Raw genomic sequence first — 20,428 nt, 5'->3', positions numbered from 1 at the left:
TGAAAAAAAGAAAAAAGTTTAATGGAAAATTAGTGATATTTATTGGTGTGGACAATCAAAGGGTATAAAACAGTGCACGAGGCACAAAAAGCTTCGTCGACAAAGTCTTGGGCAGCTCAGTTGGTCCCCAAAATCCAACAACGGTCCAAGGAATCCGACACCAGAATACGCAGTCGGTCCCAAGAAAGCAAAAAAGAAAATGTTACAATCGTTACAAGGAGTCGTCCATCCAGGAGGAGGAGGTGGCTCCTAGAAGGAAGCAGCAGACCAGACCAGACCAGCCTGAAATTTTTTTTGGAAAGAATCCTTAAAATGAAAACTGCATTAATTGTACATTGAAATTGCTATGCGTTTTTGTTTGTATTTATTTCGTATTTCATTAATATTAGTTGCATTTTGTATATATCATGTGTGTGTATATTTATACATATCATTTTTTTAACTTTATTTTTTCGTATGTTCATTTTTTGTTTAGACTGCTCAAAGCTGGCAAATAATGTATGTAGTGATGGTATTGAAGTTTCTCTCGATTGAGCTACAAAAATGAAACACGAGAGCCCCTCAACGTATATCCATAATGATACAGTGCGTTTCACAGTTACAAGACGGGGTTGAGTAAAGAGAGAGCAGAGCTTCGTTGATTTGGCATCTGCTGGGGGGTGCCCTGAACGAGCTTTTGTACAAATTAATATCCACATATAAACTGAACTAAATTCTTGCAATTTTCGCTATGGTTTGGTTAGTAGTTACACATTTATCACCATGTTGAGACAAATCCTTGGTTAGTTAATATTAAATCAGGTGTTTTCTAGCCCTCGAAAGTCGGTTAAGATTCTGTACTAATTTTCACAATTAAAGGTATATTTTTAAATTGAAAGAAATCGTTAATGGGTAAGAATGGACTTGCAAATAGCTTGTATCCAGGACTCGATTACTGACTTCGAATGGGCCAGATTCTATTGTAAAAATGTGTTGGGTCTGTCAATTGGAACCTTTCAGAGCATACATTAATCTATCAAATATCTTCTATTCGATTATACCTATTATTGTGATTAATTTTGGAGATATCTAATAGATTCTGCTTAAGCAGTATCGATTCATCTGGAGGATCTGCTCTCACTCTCCGTCTAGTCCATGCCAGTCCAGCGAAAAGTGAAACACACTGTATGCCCAGAAGTGGTTTTGTTTAATACCCAGTCGATGGAGCGAGCGATGAAATTGTGTGCCAGTTGCAGCTCTAAGTATACACATGAATGGAACAAATATATATAACTATTTTTTATGTTTTCATTAGTTTTAGTTTAGTTCATACACATTTTTGTTTTTTGTTTTTGTTCAACAACAGCAACAGAAACAATAAGGAGCAGCAGCAGGGGGCGATGTTGCTCCCAAACATACACATAGTAATCTACGATATTGTTTCGGCTCAGAATTAGCAAGAACGTGGGGAGGGGCGGGGTCAAACAATTAAACTATGGAATAAGTATATATAGAGCTGGATCGGGGGACAAACAGTTTAACTATTGAATTTATATTTAGCAAGATCTCGTTCACTATTTATCGATCGTAATTGCATGTACATATGTTTGTATACTCATTCGTTTTTTGTTGGTTTCTTTTGTGTAATGTACTAAATACATTGCGTGGTTTATTTAAATACATATGGATATCTTTCATCATACTGTATGTGTATATATATAGTATATATATATATATATAATTCATTTGATTTACTTAATTGCTATGCGTGTGTGCCGTTTTTTAAACAAAAATATAATATAATATAAGACCCTCGTGTTGTCGGGGCTGGATTGTGGAACGGGAAGGAACAAGGTGGTCAAGACTGTTGCGTGGGGGCGATAGATAGTGTAACAATAAACTAAAATTGGTATGGTATGTAATGCCGTCCTATAACGATACGATACTTTCTTTTGTTTAGTTGCTTGCTCATCTGCGGAATGTCCTTGCATGCACACGTGACTGTGACTGTGACTGGTGTAAGTACTCAACAATTTGAATCACTTTCCACTTTAGTTTTTTTGTTTTTTTTGCATGTTTCATGTTGCGTGCCTATAAAATTGGTTTAAAGTTTTAACTTAATTCGCTTTTGCGTCCAACAAATTACACTTTCCGAATATTCACTTCCATTACAATTATTACGAATTATCATGCTTCCTTCAAACAATTCCTTTACACAATTAACAACCAGGCTAAATAGTTTTGCTACCAAAATCCCCTCCCTATCTATCTACACCATTCAGAGAGAGACGGGTAGAGAGGCCCCCTCCAGTGTGAGAGAGGAGAGGCAGAGAGGGGAAACTAATACACAATTTCCATTAATTAATATATATAAAAAAGGCTAACTTTAACGTTTTTCTCTTGCGCTGAATGCCTCGGTTCAATTTCCCTTCTTGGTCGTCGTCGTCGTCCCCATTGCCAAAACGAAAAAAAAAAAATAATCCAAGTAATGAATGTCCCCAAAAAATGATAGTAGGCGATAATATAAAGCGCTGAAGAAGATCCTATGACAGAAGAAAGGAGGTCGGTCGCAACAGCAGCAGCAGTAGGCAGCAGGAGGATTAGAACTGCACCCAGTTGGCATTTGCCGAGTTCTGTTGTCCTTGATTGCCCCTGGAACGGAACAACGAAACGCCATTAGGGAGGATTGGGAAGCAGCTACAGGAGACACGAGACTCACCCGGCTGATGCATAGTCGGTCCACTCGGAGCCGCCGCCGGATGGTCTGTGGGCTGGCGAGACGCCAGGGCTTGTCCGAACCGTCGCCCCTGGAGAAGCCGCTGCGGCTGGTGGTGGCGCTATCTTGCCCAGGCCACCGGGCGGCGGTGGCAGTACGCCGCTGTTGCCCTTGTTCTTGCCAGTCCGGGACGGACCGTCGGAGCCGTCCTTTTTCTATACAAAACAAAACAGCACATACTTGAGTGGAAAGTCCTAATGGGCTGTTAAGGAGCATAGGAGCCTACCGTTATCCTCATATTAATCTTGATAGTTTCCCCCTCCTTGAAGCCCAGATCCAGCTCCTGCTTGGGCTCGGTCTTCTCCTTTTCGATCTGCTCTTGGTTCTTCACCCACTTAAAGTGATCCTGCAGCGCCACATTCAGATCAAAGGAGTCCGAACGATCGCCAAAGCCCAGGCCCAAAAAGGCAGACCTTCCATTGTCGTCCTGGACGCGTATGACGAAATAACGGGAACTGTCGGAGACTGCTTCGATGGCCACGCCGGGATATGTATCGATGGGGCAATTGGCGAATAGGGCGCCGCTGGTCTTATCCTCCAGCTTCAAGATGCAGGCAGTGCCCTTCGCCACAAGTCGCATCCTCCCTGTCCAGGTGGGTTCCTTTAGGTTCCAGTCGGCGGCCCTGCAAACAAGAGATGGGAAAATTCAGATGGAAATCAGTGAGCAACAAAGAAATCAGCAGCCGCGGCAGCAGCAGCAGCAGCAGCACACACGCAAATGATGGAGCTTTTTTCGGAGGGGAAAGGGAGAGGAGGGGTGGCCGCATACGTGTAAGGGAAAATGTACAGTAATTAAGCAAAAAGCATAGAGCAGCTGTAAAAAATCAATTGGAAATGAACTTCAAACGAGAAGAGCAGCAACAGCAACAACAACAAGCATAATTTATGCATTCTCACGCAGCACACACACACAGACACCCATACACATGTAGACATGCCCCAGATGTGGGGGCGTCTTTTTGAGTGCAGGGGAAAAACTTTCAATTTAGAATAAAACACAGTAAAAGCAAAGAAAAAAGCAGTAGTCACTTTTCCTTCCTATTGTTGTTGCCTTGACTCACCTATAGCCTCGATTGCTCGCCCGCGGTGGTATTTTATATATAAAAACCTCCGGTTTGACAATCAGCACGCTCTCGTATTCCATGGTTTTTGTTTAAAAACTTTACTGTTTTCGATTTTGTTTATTATCTGAAATTCTGCCAAGTGTTTTTTTTTTTTGTAAGCTCGGGGGACTAGCTTTTAAGCTTACCAACTACACTGATAACGATAGTGCACTCTGGGTATCGATGTATCGCTTAGACAAGTATCGCGTGTCCATCGATTATTGAGTTATGGAGATTTTGCCATCTGCAGTATTTACGCCTTTTTAAGCACTGGAGGGGGTGGGGAGCAGATCAATTTGTTTGAAAACAAATGTGCTTTTGACATAGTTATAGTACAAAATGCGGCCAGATCTAAATATTACCAGCGACAGTGACTTGGAAGCTGTGTTGGAAGAGTTCAAACAGAAGGTGGAGCGCCGCAATAGTGCTGGCTCGGCCAAGTACACGTGCAGCATTGAGAACTGCGGGGCCACATTCAAGCGTCTCGACCATTTGGATCGGCACGAGTTCCACCACACGGGCAAAGTAAGTGTGAATAACTAACGAAAATGCAACTATTAGCTACTATCACTATGGCTATTGCAGAAGAAGCATGCCTGTACGTATGAGGGCTGCGACAAGACCTACTCAATTGTCACCCACTTGAAGCGGCATCTGCGTAGCACCCACGAGCGAACCGAAGATGCGGCACAGAAAAACGTTAAATGCTCAGTGCTGGAGTGCAAAAAGATGTTCACATCCGACAGCAACATGCAGCGTCATGTGCGTGAGGCCCACGACAGTCCCAGGGTGTACCCATGTGGATACTGCCCGGCCAAGTTTTCGCAAAAGTTGAAGCTGAAGCGGCACGAGATCCGGGAGCACACCAAAGACTATCCGTATCGCTGCAGCAAGTGTAGCCGCGGCTTCTACCAGGAGTGGCAGCGGGAGAGCCATCAGGGCAGCTGCAAGCTCTACTCCTGTCCCGGCTGTGACCTGCAGTTCGACAAGTGGACGATCTACACGAAGCATTGCCGCGACACGCTGCATCGACGGCAGCGAAACAAGTGCGAGCACTGCGAGAGCAGCTACGCCAAGCCCAGCGATCTCAGGCTTCACATGGAGGCCAAGCACAAGGACTCGGTTGGGGCTTTTGCATGCACCGAGGAGGGTTGCTCGCGCACCTATTCATACGAGCGTAATTTGCGCCAACACCAGCTGGCGGCGCACACCGGAAGGCGCTTCGAGTGTCAAGCCATCAACTGCGGACGCTGCTTCAGCAGTGCCCAGAACCTGTCCAAGCATCTGGCACGGGATCACACCGATGGAAAAGAGAAGGTGGAGAAGGAGAAGCCAAAGTCAAATTCGAAGACCCGCAAGCGTCGTCGCGATGCTGGTCGCACCAAACATTCCAGGCTGTCAAAGCTGGCCTGCCTGCAGCTGGAGAAGGATGTGGATGAGGAGGTGCGCCAACGCAGGTCCCCGGCTTTGAAAAAAGTCGCTGAATATCTAGGTGAAGAGGATCCCTTGCAGCAGCTGATAAGCGCGACTCTACAAGACGAAGACGCAGTGGCCTAAGAAACGCATCTTTCGTTTTAATATTTATTAAACAATGTTCAAAACAAACAAAAAATGCTTGATGGGGAAGCAGGTGGAAAAGCAGTGCAGGACGGTGTACACTACAGGGAATTGATAACCTTCCGGCTGCGCATCTGTTCCAGCCAATGCTCGTACTGCTGCTCGGGTGTTTGTGGCTCCTGGTAGTAGTGCTCGGGCGGCTGGCCCTCCTCCAGGCGCACAAAGTAGTGACAGTGCTTGTACTCCACCTGGCCGAAACGACCGCGCGCATGTCGTCGCATTCCCTTGAAAACGCGGCCCTTTCCCACAAATGATTCGGCTACCCACAGATTGCTTTTGTATTCCACATTGTGCCGCTGAACTGCCATCTCCTGTGCCTCCAAAATGGTCTCCTTCACATCGGTGGCTCCCTTCTTGAGCACAAAATTGAGCTGCTTGAGGGCTTCGTCCACGGACATGCCGCGAACAAATGCCGCTATATACCACATCTTGTCTGGGCTGTATTTGATATTACTGCGCATGTGACACACGTACTGAAAAGGCAGATTGTGGAGTGCGGTCCATAAGAGTGGGTTTAATCGGAATGAGAATCTAAATTGAATTTACCGCCTTGCGTGGCTCCTCGTCCGGCTGCTGGGGTGGATGCACTGTTTTGTTATAAACCAGCCACTTGCGCGGTCCATTATTGTGTTTGTTCCAACTGGCACACAGGGCTCCTCCAGATCCAGCGGCCGTGTGCAGGCTGTGGTGATTGACAGCTGCCCCACTGTGATCCAGTGCGGATGGGGCGGACGCGGAGGCAGTCGCCTTAAGCAGCGCTGAGCTGGGCATCGCTTGCAGCCTCAGCTGCGACATTTGCCTTATCACTGTGTGCATGACTATTGGCTTTCTATTCAAGAGTTTCCAAATAAATAAAATAAAATAGGAATCGCGTAATGTGGGTGCCAGAGGTTGCCAGCTTGCTGAAAACTGGCCAGCTATGAACAGCTGTTCAAATCGCGTAATGTGGGTGCCAGAGGTTGCCAGCTAGCTGAAAACTGGCCAGCTATGAATCGCGTAATGTGGGTGCCAGAGGTTGCCAGCTTGCTGAAAACTGGTCAGCTATGAATCGCGTAATGTGGGTGCCAGAGGTTGCCAGCTAGCTGAAAACTGGTCAGCTATGAATCGCGTAATGTGGGTGCCAGAGGTTGCCAGCTTGCTGAAAACTGGTCAGCTATGAATCGCGTAATGTGGGTGCCGGAGGTTGCCAGCTTGCTGAAAACTGGCCAGCTATGAACAGCTGTTCAAATCGCGTAATGTGGGTGCCAGAGGTTGCCAGCTTCCTGAAAACTGGTCAGCTATGAATCGCGTAATGTGGGTGCCAGAGGTTGCCAGCTTGCTGAAAACTGGTCAGCTATGAATCGCGTAATGTGGGTGCCGGAGGTTGCCAGCTTGCTGAAAACTGGCCAGCTATGAACAGCTGTTCAAATCGCGTAATGTGGGTGCCAGAGGTTGCCAGCTTCCTGAAAACTGGTCAGCTATGAATCGCGTAATGTGGGTGCCAGAGGTTGCCAGCTTGCTGAAAACTGGCCAGCTATGAATCGCGTAATGTGGGTGCCAGAGGTTGCCAGCTTGCTGAAAACTGGCCAGCTATGAATCGCGTAATGTGGGTGCCAGAGGTTGCCAGCTTGCTGAAAACTGGCCAGCTATGAACAGCTGTTCGGGTGCCAGAGGTTGCCAGCTTGCTGAAAACTGGCCAGCTATGAACAGCTGTTCAATCTCCTGCTTAAATCCGAAGCCGATCTGGCAGCCCCGTACTAAACGGTAAATTTCAAAGAATTGTTCACGTGTTTTCCGCTGTTTCGTTTAATTGTTAATTGTTCATATTCAGTGTATATCTAAGGATAATGAAATTGCCAATCGCCTTCGGGCTGCTATGCCTCTGGCCCGTTCTAATCGGTCGGTGCCAGTCGACGGACAAAAAGGCGGAGATTGCCAAACTGCGCAGCGAACTGAGCGATGCCCTGGAGGCCAGCGATGTGGGACCGGTAAGTGGCTTTTTTCCTTCACTTCCGGCATTCAGTGGGTACACCTGTGCGCTTTCTGCCGCAGCCAGGAGTCATCACACAGCCAGTGTGGACGAAGCAGGCACAAGGCGCTCCTATCCCAGCGACAGCCGGCAAGGTGATTGTGGATCAAGCGGCCTTGAGGAGTGCCGCTGCCGTTCGGGACGAGATCCAGAAGGCTGTGGCCCAGCAAGGACATACCCAAGAAGTGCTGCAGCTGGATGCGGCTCTTAAGGCGGCGAGCAGCGCCCAGGCGGGCTCTACCTTGGGCGATGCGCGCCAGGAGATGCTGGGCGCAAGCCAGGACCCCGAGGACGCGGGACCCGGGCAGCCGAATGTGGTGGAATCGCAGGTGGACACGCCTGGCATAGATCTGGAGCAGCTGCAGCGCGTCGAACTGTCAAAGCGTAGGACCCGCGACCTTCTTGTGCTTAGTCGCATCGAAGAGGACCTACACTTCACCCTCGGCGCCGATGTGGACCAGTGGCTGTCTGTGCTGGCCAATGGCAGTGCCTATCTTGTGGGCCTGCAGCCTGGGGGCTTCCTGGTGCTCAACAAAGACTTCTCGACCTTGCAAACAGTGCCGCTGACTGCTCCCATTGACGCGATGATTAGCATCGAGCGCTGGAGCATCCGCACCCACCTGCAGGAGGGTCTGTTGGTGGTCGCCTCCCAGCACCAGCTTCTCTGGCACCGCCTGGAGCCGGGCCGAGGCCTGGTGCCCTTCTGGCACTGGCCCCTGGGCAGCCCGGCCACTAGGCTGTCGATCTTCAGTCTGGAGGGTCGCGACTTCATCGTACTGGCCGGCAATCGCACCCTGAACGTCTACTCCTACGACCTGGAGGCGGAGGAGTTCTGGATCGCCCAGCGCCTGCAGCTGCCAGAGACGATAACAGCCATGGCCGTGCTGGACACTGGCCGGGATCTGCTTTTGGCCGTGGGACAAACGGACCAGGCCTTCATCTATGCCTACAATCCGCGAGAGCGTCCGATTGGGGATGCGGGGCTACAGCTGCAGCTTCACCAGAGGGTGGAGGCGCCTCAGGTGGCGACTATTGCCGCCTTCCAGATGGGTGGACGCAGCTACCTGGCCTTGGGCGGACAGCGACCCCAGATCCTAGCCCATGTGCAGGGCCAGCTCTTGCCGCGGACGATTCTGGGTCAGAATTTCGGCTTCGTGGAGTTCTTTCTGCCCGTGCCGGTGCGTAGCTATCGGGACGATCTCTTGCTGCTCGTGCAGCATCGCGTCACCTTCGACACGCACACGCTGCTCGTCCTGGAGGTGCTCATATGGACGGGCGAGGCTTTCGAGGCGGGCCTGCCGCCTCCGTGCGGAATCAACGACCAGCACATCACCCACGGTGCCGGTTGCATGCTGGACCACGAGCGGGAGGCTGGCCTGATTGGAGCAGCGCTGATTCGGCAGCAGGACCATCCGCCGCTGATGCTGGTGCCCCGCCGTCAGGCACCGTCGGGGCTCTTTCGCCTGGAGACGCAGCTTCTGCCACGGAATTCGGAGGCAAAGGATTTGCAGGAGATACAACAGTTCATGCGAGAGTGGGTGGAGGAACAGGACGCTATAATCCGCCTAGTCGAAGCACAGCTGCGTTCGCCCCTGCCTTTGGAGAAGGAGTTCGAGGAGATCCACGCCCCTCAGGTGATCAACGAAGGCGGTGACATCCTGGAGCTCTTCGTCAACGATGCCCGCTGGACGGCTGACGATGCGGCCATCGATCTGCGCCAGCTTCTGCAACAGATCCGCCTGCTCGAGCAAGAGCTGCAGGCATCAGCAGCTCCAAGGCGGCCCAAACGCCAGCCTGAGGCGCTCTACAACTTCCACTATGATCTCCTGGAGGTGGACAGCGTCGATGCGGATATCCTCGTCCTGGACAAGTTGAACCACGTGCCGTTCTACGTCCGAAACAGGTCCTTATACTTTCCTGAAGGGTCGCTCAATGTCCAGCGCCTGGAGCTGCTGCAGGCCCCAACGGAGCAGCTTCCCGCCGAGGGATCTGAGTCGCATGAGCGCCTGAAGATGGACGGGAACCTGGAGTACGAGAGCATCAACGGCTTGGATTGGACCCAATTGCTACAGGAGCTGGTGTGGCGGCATCGGCCACTGCAGCTCTCCCAGCTTCATGTGCAGGGCGTGAGTGGATTGGATTCACTCGTTCCTTTTATTTGTAATCCTGTGCTTTCCATTCTTCCATACACAGGCTGTCATATTCGAAGATGCACTGCATCTGAGCTCGCTGAACGAGCTCCGTTTCCCCGAGGATTACTTGTGGTCTCAGGGGAATGGCACCACCATCGTCCAGGCACCCAAGGAGTTCACCCAGACCCTCTGTAGAGTATCCCACTTCCCTTTATCTTCCATTTGTCTCATTCGATTGCCGTTTGCAGCCGCTAATGTCGTGGACACGACAGGAACCATCAATGAGATGCGGCCAGAGGATGCCATTAGCCTCAGCGATGCCCAGGATTGGCCGGGTTTTGTCACCTTCTCCCAACTGGAGGTATCCGAGGAACTGGAGCTCAATGGCACTGCCCAGGGCAGGCAGTTCGAGGAGGCGCCCCTGAATCCCACTCTCCTAGAATCGCACCACATCCGCTCCGACTGCCATTTCGCACAGCTATTCGTCCAGGGGCCGCTCCATTTGCGTGGCTTGCTGGACAACGACAGCTACGACTCTCTGCTGGGCGATCTGCTGCAGCGTTCGCCCGATCCCGTGCAGGAGCTGTTTGTGGGGGGTGCCAAGCGTGTGGTGGGACAGCTCACGCTGCCTGTGGACACCCATGTGGCGGATGGAAAACTGAGCGGCATCCCACTGCAGCACTTTGTGACCAAGCACACGAATCAGGTGCTCCGAAATCTAACGCATCTGCATGGATACGTTTACTTCTATCGGCTGCAGCTTGCCGAGGGCGCCACCTACGATGGAGTCCATCTGGAGAAGCTCCTGGCCGAATCCTTGCGGCTGGACGGGCCCTCCCTTAGTTCTCCCGGCACCCGGCTACGCTTTGAGGGCCCTCCACCGGATATGGCCGGAGGACTGCGCCTGGAGCACAGCCTCAATCAGGTGCCGCTGGCCAGTGGCTATCAGACGCTCCGCGAGCCCCTACACTTAAGCCGCGTCAGCTTTCAGCGCCTGGACGCCGAACAGGCACAAGTGTCCCGCGATGTGATCGGATCGGGGCTACTTAATGGCCGCCATCTGGGCGACGTGCTGCAGGAGGAGCCGCACAGCTGGTCCGGAGAGGTGCACGTACAGGAATTGATCTTGCCGCAGGGCGTACAGGCGCAAGAGCTGCAGGGAGTACGGGCGGACCTGATGCTCGATTTCCTGCAGCAGCTGGACGAGCTGCCACTGCTGATCCTGCAGGGCCAGCTGCAGGTGGAGCGAATTGCCGTCAGCGGATCGGTGCAGGTCGAAGGTCCGCTCAACGGTCGCGATTTGGACCATCTGCAGCGGGAGGTGATTTGGCTGGACCGCCCCAACGAGATGCGAACGCGCTGGCGCCTCCAGGAGCCACCAGTATTCGCCGGCGATCTGCACATTCTGGGCAGCTTCAACGAGCTACTGCTCCCTGAGCTCCTCGATGACATTGTGTTCCGTTCGGATGGGGATCAGGATGTGGTCATCGAGGGAACCAAAAGCTTCACTTCTCCCCTCCGCGTGGCCGACGAACTGCACCTAGAGGCACTAAACGGTGTACCCTTCGAGCGGTTGGCCAACAGGCGGCACCCGTTGAACCTCACTGGCAATGTTCGTCTCCAGGGCCGCCTCCATGTGGCTGCAGTGCAGCTCGAGGGTGCGCTGAACAACGATCCGCGGGCCATGGGCCAGCTGGAAGAGCTGCTGCGCTGGGATCCCGTCTGGCAGGACTTCGTGCAGCGCGGAAGAGTGGTGCTTCTGCCTGGTGGTGCGTCTATGCCGCTGGAAGACCTCACAGTCCTAGGCCACTTGGGAAATCTCAGCCAGGAGCCGGTGCAGCATCTCTTCGAGCAAATGATTTTCAGACAAGAACCGCACATCCGTGTCGAGGGTCACAAGATCTTCACGGGACGCGTGAGCATCCCAGACGGGGCTCACATTCGCCAGCTGAACGGACTCGACCTGGAGCAGCTACTCAGTCAGCTCATCTTCATCGATGGACAGGAGGAGGTGATTGTGGAAACACCCGTCCAATTTGCGGCGCCCGTCCAGGCGGATCGGCTGCTGGCCGATCGTCTCCTGCTGACGGGACAGCTCCTAAATGGATGCAATGTGACGGAATGGCTGCTAGATACCGTACGCGTGGATCGCGACTGGCAGGGTCCTCAAAGTGAGTAGTAGAAGTAGTACTAGTGGAGGCTAGTAGAGGAGCCTTCCGAACCCCTCTGACCTTGCATTGATCTTTCAGCTCCCATCACTTTTGCCGATGGATCACTGGATCACAATTCCTTGGAGGTGGAACAGCTGAATCACGTGAATCTGTCGCGTTTGGTTACCCTGCACACGGAACAGCACCTTCTGGAGCCGCTTCTGGCAGAGGAGCTGCTGCTCGATGGGATGATGCAAGTGCAAGGGCTGGTCAATGCCCGCAATCTCTCCCAGGAATATGCCAATACCTTGAGGGTGCGCTATCGAGCAGTAGCTTGGGGATCCATTTGAATCTAACCCTTTTGTTTTTCAGATTAATTCTCCGGAGCCGCAGAGAGTGGAGACACCCCTGCTGCTGTCGGGCATCCATGTGCGGGGTCCCCTGCAGGTGAATGTACCCATCAATGGCGATGCCAGCCTCAATCTGAGCGATGTGGCCAGCCTGGAGGAGCCTACGATACGCCTGCAGTCACCGGTCTTTTTTAGCAGACTGCATGCCCCCCAGCTGAGGGCCAGGCAGCGGCTCAACGCCTTCGATTTCGTGGACTGGCATGAGCGGAGTCTGTGGGCACGCGGCAGGACTGAGCAGACAATCACGGGCAACTGGCGGGTGAAGCAGCTCAGAGTCAAGCAGGCGGATGACAGCGACATTAGATACCGCCGCCAGACAATGGAACAGATGGAGGAGCAATACCGAAAGCTGTGCCAGCGACTCTCAAAGATGTTCGGCTCTCTGAGTATTCCCTATCAAGTGCAGAAGCTGAGGCGCAGCTTCACGCTGCGGCAACCCAAGCGAAACGAGGATGTGAGACGTATCTTTGGCCTGGACGCGGCCGTTCAGGCTGGCGGCAGAGGTGGCATTTTTCTGCTGGTAAACGAGATGGGCTGTTGGACGCGTATCCATCGCTGGAATGGCACTCGTTTTGCCCATGCCGGAGCCTTTCAGAGCGGACCCGTGGACGAAGTGATTGGCCTTCAGCTGAAGAACAATAGCGGACGGGACTTTGCCTTTATGACAAGCCACGAGATGGATGAGGGAGAGCACGAGTCCACCTGGAACTGCACGGGCGCCAGCGTCCTCCAGAGCTGGCAAACGGATGGCGAACAGCAGGAGACGGAGCCCTTGGCGATACCAGTGGAAACGCTCCAGGATCTGAAAGAGAAGCAAAAGGAGCTCCAGAAGCGGCCGCTTCCCAGCTATCAGGAGGCCATCAAGTACTTGCAGCGTCCGGCCGTCGAGTCCGAGCTGGGACCGCACTGGGGTCGGAGGAAGGAGATCGGTCCAGAGGAGCTGCACGCGCTAAGGCGCCGTCTGCTGGAGACCCTCAGCTTTCGGCTGCAGACCGAAGTGAACATCACGCAGCTGAGCATACCCGAGAGCGACCTGTACGACGACCAGCTGGTCGAGGATTTTCTGCAATTGATGACGCAGCTTCAGGGCTTCCGGCCCCGCCTCCAGACGGACACGTTGCCCCTGCCCGACAGTCCGGCCCGGGTCCTGGCCGCCCGCAGTGCCCAGCTCATCTGGCCCGTGCTGCAAGAGCTCCGAGTGATTGGTGGTGACGGCGGGTCGGGTGCAGAAGAGGAGCTGGCCCTGGAGGAGACCCTTCTGGATGTCCTCGAGGTGGCCAACAACAGCAGCTCTGAACAGACCTCCCAGCTGCATGCGGTGATTGGCAGGCTGCGCCAACTGCAAGAGCAGCTACAGCGGAAAGATGGGGAACCGATGGCGTCTGCTTCCAGCCGTGCTCCCGACCAGACGCTGCCCCACCCGACGCTGCAATGGCGGCCAGTGCAGACGCTACGCCTCCATGTGGGCCCCAAGAATCGCTCCCGGCTGCTCTATGCGCGCCTCACCCTCTTGGACACCCCCGAGGGCCGAGGATCACCAACAACACCTTCGACCGCGCCACCCGCCCACATCCAGCTGCACCATGCCAACGGATCGCTCTTCCAGTCCCTTGCCGCCGACCGCCAGGCCAGGCAGCTGACTGCCCTGCGGGTACGGGACGAGACACTCCTGGCCTTCGTCGAGGGCTGCTGCCAGATACGCGTATTTATCTACCGCGGAGTCCAGGGCTTTGTGCCCTTCGCCCGCTTCCGCGCCCACAAAGCGGATGAGGAGTCGCCAGTGCTGCAGCTGCTCGCTATACGTCTGCCGCTTCAGCGTCCACCCGGATCAGTCTATGCCCTGGCCGTGGCGCAGGCCCGGCGGATAACTTTCTACGAGCTGGTCATCGCAGGGCTACTGGAGCCATGGCTGAAGTGTAATTGAATGAGAAAATCCAACCGGAACGGATATATATGTTACTTGTTATTCCGTACAATACTCGTGTCTAGATGATGGAACAGGCGTTCCTCCATTCATTGTCAGCTCTAAGGTCTGATTAGATCTTTCCCTGATCAGAAAATATGTGAGTATACATTACAATAGATGTTATGAATTGTAAGCATTAAGAATTATAGGAACAATCTTTGCAACACTTATCCTTTTAAAATTAAGGTTAATCATCAAAGATGCACAGAATGTAATATTTACGTTAGTTATTCCTTGTTCCATAAATCTATCCTCCCGGATTTGTTTCTGTTTTTTGCAGTCTTTGTTTTTTGTCTTATCTGATTTGCAATTTAAAACACGATTTGAAATGTGTCTAGGCGCGAACTATTTTTTCTTGCCAGAGATGCTTTCGATTATTTAGGGTTGCATTTGAAAGGTATGTGCATAGTGCAGAGGGATGTTATATAGCGATTCCAGCAACAAGCTATGTTAAGTAACATTTTTTTAGCGCATGCTTAAATATGGTAACAGGCATGTTATATTTTTATATCTTGTTAATTCGCTTTCTATGTTTCTCACATATTTGTTTGCATCAATTTTTCATTGGCAATACTTTAACTTTTAAACTCTTTTTAAAATATCTTATTTCAAAGGGCTATCCTCAATGTCTATACGAATTGTTGAGGGTATTTTGACATATCATCTCTGTCACTTCAGTGCCCGCTAATCTCTCTTTTAAATTTTAAATAATTTTTTAAAATAATACATATTGTACATGCAACTGTACTATTACTATATTAAGAAAACCTATTCCGCACTTCGAGGGACTTGATTTCATATACGCTATCCTAATGTCCCACCCGCTCGCCTAGTTTTCCGCACCTAACATAGTTATACCATGCGTTCACATACACACATCAGTGCTGCCATAACAACACTGGTAGCTTAAAAAAATAGCCGAAAATGGCTATTTTAACTGAAAAAAACACATGTATTTCGTGTTAGTGCTTTTATTATATAAAAAGTGAGAGTATCGTCCGATTTAATACCACTTTTGGTTGTTGTATTTTTCGCCTTTGGAATTAAATACAAATATTTGAATGGAAAATCATAATTGTTGCAACATAGCAGCAGTATGCGTTTGTTGTGTCTGCTGGAACTTTACGAAGCCACTCTTATTCCGCGCTTCCCAATCAGGCATCACAAAAATTAGTTTATAAAGTATTTTCTGCATATCACATTTACCACACGCGAAGCCTCGAAACAAAGTTCTTGTTCATATGAACAAAGTTCCCATCACGAATGGCACACCAGACTTAATATTTTGTATGCAGCGATAAAATCCAGAGTACGTGCATTATACACACATTTAAAGCTAAAACAAGCTGAATGTATTTAAAAAAAATGCGTAACTGCTTTTACACATATGTATATGGAAATCTGTATTGAAAATTGTACAAGCAATTTAACTTTAAAAAATGCTAGATCTAGCCGGAAATATGCTAAGGGGGCAGCGCTGTTGTAAACCACACAGAAAATCGAGCCAAAGAGCGGGATGACCGTACCCTTATGAATAATTCTACCTTTCGCGACCTGACGGTCGGTTGTGCGCGCGCGATCCAAATCGAACAACAGCAACCGTAACGGTACATGGAGCCAGTGCGCGCTGAAACCATTTTTTTTGAAAATCCATTTGCAAATATGCAAATTTAATTGTTGGTATTTGAACACATGTATTAATATGCATGATTTGTGTGCTTTTCTGTGAATATCTGTGACTATCAGAGTCAACAAAATGTTTTGTGTTTGTGTAATTCATGTTTTCAATTGCAATGCTCGCATGCTCTGCCGCAGTTTGCCGCCAAACTGTTGATATTCAAAATTGCGAGTTTTCGTATTTGTCAAATGCAAAATGTATTGTTTTTTTTTAGAGATCCGTTTAAAAATGTGTCTTGAAATGATTGGAATAGATTTTGATAGCCATGTGGCGATCTTTATGTCACTCTGTGATCTGTGTCTATTTATTTAGCTATACTCGTATGTGTATATGCCTAATTTATATTAACCAAATGAATGACACATCAAATTGTATAGACATTTGCCAGCGGAAATTACATTCAAAAATGCTTAGATGCTCAAGACGGTTGTCTGCCTACTCACCTAAACAAAATCTGTGTAGGATGCCCACACGTATCGGTCTTCAATAAGCTCTACCCCACCACTCCTCCCCCCCGCGAACCAACGGATCTCCCAACCAGCAAGTTAATGAAAAAACGAACGAACTTTGCTATCATTTTGGCTGTTAGAGAGCTTTGAGATTGTGTCTCTTCGAGAGTCTCACCCTGTCTCTTCTGTCTGTGTCGCTCTCCCATTGAGTAGGCGATCTAGCGTGAGCGGTTCGTTGCGGTTCACCTGGCTGGTGGAGCGCACACAGATAGACGTATCTCTGTATCTACATTAAGATGTATCTAATAGATACTTTGCGCCACTTGCTCTCTCGCCCTAGTCTTGGTTCAAATTTGGCTGCGTGCTGAGCATTGCAACGGCAGAAAATAAGAGTAACAAATAAAACGATAAAAAAAAAACACAACAAAAAACTCTAACACGCGACGTGAATAAAATGTCGACCATATAATTTTCAACATGGAATATTTTTTTCAAGTGCAAAAAAAAAGAAGTGGAAAATACAAACATTTAATATATGTATTCCTCAAATCAAACATATGGACTTGGAAAAGCTTTAACCTTCCCACACACACACACACACACACACACACACACACACACATACACACACTTTCATGAAGAGAAATAGATGTGGGTCTATGTTACTTATGCCATAAATGTGATCCCAGTGCTGGCTCAGCGGTTTCATACCGCTTTTCTGCACTGGCCTCAGAGCAACGCCAGATCTTTATATGCACATATCTAGCGTATGTAGCATATGTACGTATTTTAGTATCCCCGTATATGCATGTCTATATATATGTATATATACATATAGACCTAGCTATAGACAAGACTCTGCTGGGCGTAGCACACAGTCAGTCAGCAGCAGCAGGCACTCCGACGAAACAAATTTATTTTTAGATAAATGATCTGGTGTGTGTATTTTTTTTTGCCTCTAATTTGTTGGCTTTTTTTTTTGCGCCTGCCCCGATATTTTAACGTTAACCCAGATGGTTAACGTTTTGGGATCTACGGCAGTTCCAGCCGCTGGAAAACAGAGTTACCCTAACTAATTGGCTCCGACTTACTCGAAACTTTGCCTGGCTGCAGCAACAGCACTTCGGGATCCTCAGTTTCAACCTGTAAACGTATATAATGGTACACATAACGATTCGAGAAAATATACAAAAAGGTTTCCTTGTATAAAAATGGCATGGACAACGCATCATCGAGTTTCTAGGATTTCAATGAAAGTTCTGAGTTCATGCTAGTATTTGAAAAAACCATTAAAAACTCTCACTTTCAACAAAACAACAACATTTCTAGTGTTTCGATTACGAATGAAAACTGAAAAGTTTTCGACGAAAAATACCATCTGATCTACCTAGAAACAAATTTTTGAAGTCTTTGCAGCCAACGAGTTTTTTGGAATCACAAAAAACAACATACAATTCTTGAGTAAACTTTGATCCATTTGTGGCCAATCTATTTTATATGGTATTTCGCCCGAGCTTGGAAACACTTTGCACACACTCGTACAGTACTCGTATACATATGTATAAGTATTCCGGCTGCAATTTGTGCCTGACAAATTTAACGGCTTTTTATTGGCAGAGTCAAGAGCCGAGCCGTACAGTCGTATTATTATGAATGCCGCTCACATGATCAATGCCTGGGCATGAATCGCTGCCATATGGCACGATCGTTCTACAAAAAATTTCAATTATAGTTTAAGTTTATTGTTTTCTCTACACAGCTACGGCTACGGCTACGGCTGTTGTGGTGTCTATGAATGGCAGCAGCCTATCAATGAGTTGTGGCGCCCACACATCTACTACAACTACTACATACATACATACATACATTTATGCGTGTATCTGTATCTGTGGAAAATGTGTCAAATGTCACCTGCACTAATGTTGAATGCAAACGGGTCGAACGCCAACGCCAACCGTCGACCGTCAACGCCAACGCCGCCTACGGCCTTTTTTTCGCATTTTCAATGCAATTTGTAGAAAGACAACAAACACTTGGTTGAAAGGGCCCGGGGTCTCGTTCTCTGGACCTGGCTCTGTCGAGCCGTTACCTTTTTTTTTTTTGGGGGCAACCTGTTTCGCGGTCCATTACGTCATCTGTGCGATGGAGAGACAGCGCGATGCTGTGCGTAGAACGCGCCAAAAAGCCAAAGAACAATAACAAGAACCAGTCAAAAATGTTTAGAGACAAACAAATCAGATTTCGAAACGAATAAATATTGAGGATTCACTTCACTGATACCCTGGGACTTGAAGATTTTTCCAACTAAAATCAAATGTTTAAATTAAACAATTAAATGTTTTTGATAATACAAAAATATATGTATAAATAACGTGGAAAAAAACCTTTAAATTAAATCATTAAAATGGAACTTTAATTTAAAAATTACGTGAAACGAATTCCAGATTAAAATTGTAAACAAACAAATTGTATCAAATAAAATAACAAAAAAAAAAAACAGTTAAAAATCCTATTAAAAGAGTGATAAAAAAGGATAAGAAAATCATCTTTTTAGTTGTTTTTAGAAGATTTTTGTAGCCGGAAAAAAGAATAGTTTTAGGATCTATTTTAAGGCAGTGGGTTGATCAGTCGAAGACACCCTTTGGCACCCTAGTTTCCGCTCAAGGCCAGAATATCTCGATTTCGAAGTTGTCGCGAGATAGAGAGAGCGATAGAGATGCAGAGAGTGGGAGAGCGGGAACGATAGAGAGAGAAAGAGCGGCAGATAGAGAGAACGATCTGAACCTCTGTCTTTACTGAGTTGAAGAACATTTCGTCGCTGTTTAGGTTGTATTTTTTTTTGGTTTTGATTTTGCTTTTTTCGGAATCTCGGAATTCATTTCGGCCAAGGTTGAGTTTTTATAATAAATAAAGCTTGTCGTGTGTGTGTGAGTGATTGTCTGTGTGGGATCGCACTCTTTGGCTGTGTGTTGTCTCTGACCATATGTGATATTTGCAACGCTTAATTCTCCAATTGAACAACTCTTCAGGCCAACACCCACAACAGCTGTGAAGATGCAATCGTAAAAGAGCAAAATATCTTAATGCAAACCCCACGAAAGCGAAACAAACGAAACTAAAAGCCCAAAAACACTCAGTCACCCATAGAAATTGTATCCGCGTGAAAAAAGAAAAGGCAACCAAAACGATGACAGCCCGCCGTCATCACCTGAGTCCGGGGCTGGCCCTGGTCCTGATGCTCCTTGTGAACGAGGCTCACATCTCGATTGGCTACAACATCGATCTGCCCAGCTACGTGCGGTACCAGCAGGCCACCAATTCCATGTTCGGCTTCAGCATTGCCTTGCACAAGGCCCGCAATGACTACTTCGCCAACCAAAACAAGTAAGTACCATACGATTATATATGAATGTATGTATAAGGGGGCCACTGGGTGGGGCTTCTGCCTCTCCAATGACAAGGGGGGGCGTGCTAGTGTTTGACCTTCTGACATCCCCACATACCCCCAATGAAGCGTGAACCATTATTCCATAAACTGCCGGAACGAGACCTATTAAATCAAGAATATATGATCTTGAAAACGACAAAATAGTACGTTCTCAATTGTGCAGCCACAAATCTAAAGCCGAAGGCGTAGATTCGCTTTTATATCTTTCATTTTAAAAGATAATTGAGGATTGTTTGACATATTGTATTGTTTTTCAGTGGAGTATCTTATGCACTGAACAAAACAAAGGCCGATTGGTCGACCATTAAGCAAGGTTATACAATAAAACACTTCGAATGCAGTTTGTTCATATTTTGGGAAACTATTTTAACTGATTCCGGACTTAGCTGGGCATCAAGTTTTCTAAGATAAGATTGTTATTTTCAGTGTGAAGAATACCATCATCATAGTGGAAGAATTTAAGATTTACTGCCTCTAAAGATTGCAAAATTCTTTCCAGAAGATTGGGAAATATGTGGTATCTTTTATCTTTATCTATATGAGGCATTGCCTTCCTCTTGTGCGTGACTTTCCTGGGTTTTTCCTCATCTTTTTTTGGACAGTCGGCTTATCGGCTGCTGGGGCGGCTCCCCAGAACTAGCCCAAGATAAGGGCCCAAAGAAAGGCGGGAAACAAAAACAAAATTCTTTTTTATCACAGTCTCGAGAGACGT

The 20,428-nt window shown here is 48.5% G+C and overlaps 5 protein-coding genes across 10 annotated transcripts in view; 3 read left to right on the top strand and 2 right to left on the bottom strand.

Moving 5' to 3' along the window:
* Positions 1-1,510: 1,510 nt before the first annotated feature.
* Positions 1,511-4,008, bottom strand: LOC6902191 (NECAP-like protein CG9132). Its single transcript, XM_002133682.3, has 4 exons — positions 3,817-4,008; positions 2,982-3,378; positions 2,699-2,910; positions 1,511-2,631 (listed from the first exon to the last, which is right to left on the bottom strand). The coding sequence occupies exons 1-4, from the start codon at positions 3,897-3,899 to the stop codon at positions 2,580-2,582; spliced, it is 744 nt and encodes a 247-aa protein (XP_002133718.1). The 5' UTR covers positions 3,900-4,008; the 3' UTR covers positions 1,511-2,579.
* Positions 4,009-4,060: 52 nt separating this feature from the next.
* LOC4815927 (transcription factor IIIA) lies at positions 4,061-5,463 on the top strand. Its single transcript, XM_001355553.4, has 2 exons — positions 4,061-4,383; positions 4,444-5,463. The coding sequence occupies exons 1-2, from the start codon at positions 4,198-4,200 to the stop codon at positions 5,413-5,415; spliced, it is 1,158 nt and encodes a 385-aa protein (XP_001355589.3). The 5' UTR covers positions 4,061-4,197; the 3' UTR covers positions 5,416-5,463.
* mRpL22 (mitochondrial ribosomal protein L22) lies at positions 5,426-6,410 on the bottom strand. Its single transcript, XM_001355554.4, has 2 exons — positions 6,022-6,410; positions 5,426-5,948 (listed from the first exon to the last, which is right to left on the bottom strand). Exons 1-2 carry the CDS (start codon positions 6,289-6,291, stop codon positions 5,517-5,519), a joined length of 702 nt encoding a protein of 233 aa, XP_001355590.2. The 5' UTR covers positions 6,292-6,410; the 3' UTR covers positions 5,426-5,516.
* A 792-nt stretch (positions 6,411-7,202) lies between these two features.
* Positions 7,203-14,413, top strand: fs(1)N (female sterile (1) Nasrat). Its single transcript, XM_002133683.3, has 6 exons — positions 7,203-7,442; positions 7,507-9,609; positions 9,677-9,806; positions 9,864-11,786; positions 11,865-12,079; positions 12,138-14,413. The coding sequence occupies exons 1-6, from the start codon at positions 7,302-7,304 to the stop codon at positions 14,097-14,099; spliced, it is 6,474 nt and encodes a 2,157-aa protein (XP_002133719.2). The 5' UTR covers positions 7,203-7,301; the 3' UTR covers positions 14,100-14,413.
* Positions 14,414-15,659: 1,246 nt separating this feature from the next.
* if (integrin subunit alpha inflated) overlaps positions 15,660-20,428 on the top strand; it is a 34,481-nt gene continuing 29,712 nt past the window's right edge. For 2 of the 6 annotated variants that reach the window (XM_015185797.2, XM_015185795.2), the window contains exons 1-2: positions 15,660-15,817; positions 19,298-19,652. In XM_015185797.2, the coding sequence (XP_015041283.2) occupies positions 19,456-19,652 (197 nt within the window). In that variant the 5' untranslated portion in view covers positions 15,660-15,817; positions 19,298-19,455. Of the gene's footprint in view, positions 15,822-16,455; positions 16,661-16,788; positions 16,806-19,297; positions 19,653-20,428 lie in introns of those variants that run through there. The other 4 variants (XM_015185794.2, XM_015185796.2, XM_001355555.4 and 1 more) reach the window with 4 other exon arrangements.

This window comes from Drosophila pseudoobscura, chromosome X, assembly GCF_009870125.1.
Source record: "Drosophila pseudoobscura strain MV-25-SWS-2005 chromosome X, UCI_Dpse_MV25, whole genome shotgun sequence".
Lineage (NCBI taxonomy): Eukaryota > Metazoa > Arthropoda > Insecta > Diptera > Drosophilidae > Drosophila > Drosophila pseudoobscura.
This window is presented reverse-complemented; position numbering and strand designations above follow the sequence as displayed.

Excerpts from the sequence above, each read along its gene's own strand:
- mRpL22 (XM_001355554.4), bottom strand. The coding sequence starts at position 6,291 with ATGCACACAGTGATAAGGCAAATGTCGCAGCTGAGGCTGCAAGCGATG. Across the intron at positions 5,949-6,021 it reads ACGAGGAGCCACGCAAGGCG|TACGTGTGTCACATGCGCAG; the intron begins GTAAATTCAATT and ends CTGCCTTTTCAG.
- LOC4815927 (XM_001355553.4), top strand. The coding sequence starts at position 4,198 with ATGCGGCCAGATCTAAATATTACCAGCGACAGTGACTTGGAAGCTGTG. Across the intron at positions 4,384-4,443 it reads AGTTCCACCACACGGGCAAA|AAGAAGCATGCCTGTACGTA; the intron begins GTAAGTGTGAAT and ends TGGCTATTGCAG.
- LOC6902191 (XM_002133682.3), bottom strand. The coding sequence starts at position 3,899 with ATGGAATACGAGAGCGTGCTGATTGTCAAACCGGAGGTTTTTATATAT. Across the intron at positions 2,911-2,981 it reads AGATTAATATGAGGATAACG|AAAAAGGACGGCTCCGACGG; the intron begins GTAGGCTCCTAT and ends TGTTTTGTATAG. Across the intron at positions 2,632-2,698 it reads ACCGACTATGCATCAGCCGG|GGGCAATCAAGGACAACAGA; the intron begins GTGAGTCTCGTG and ends GTTCCGTTCCAG.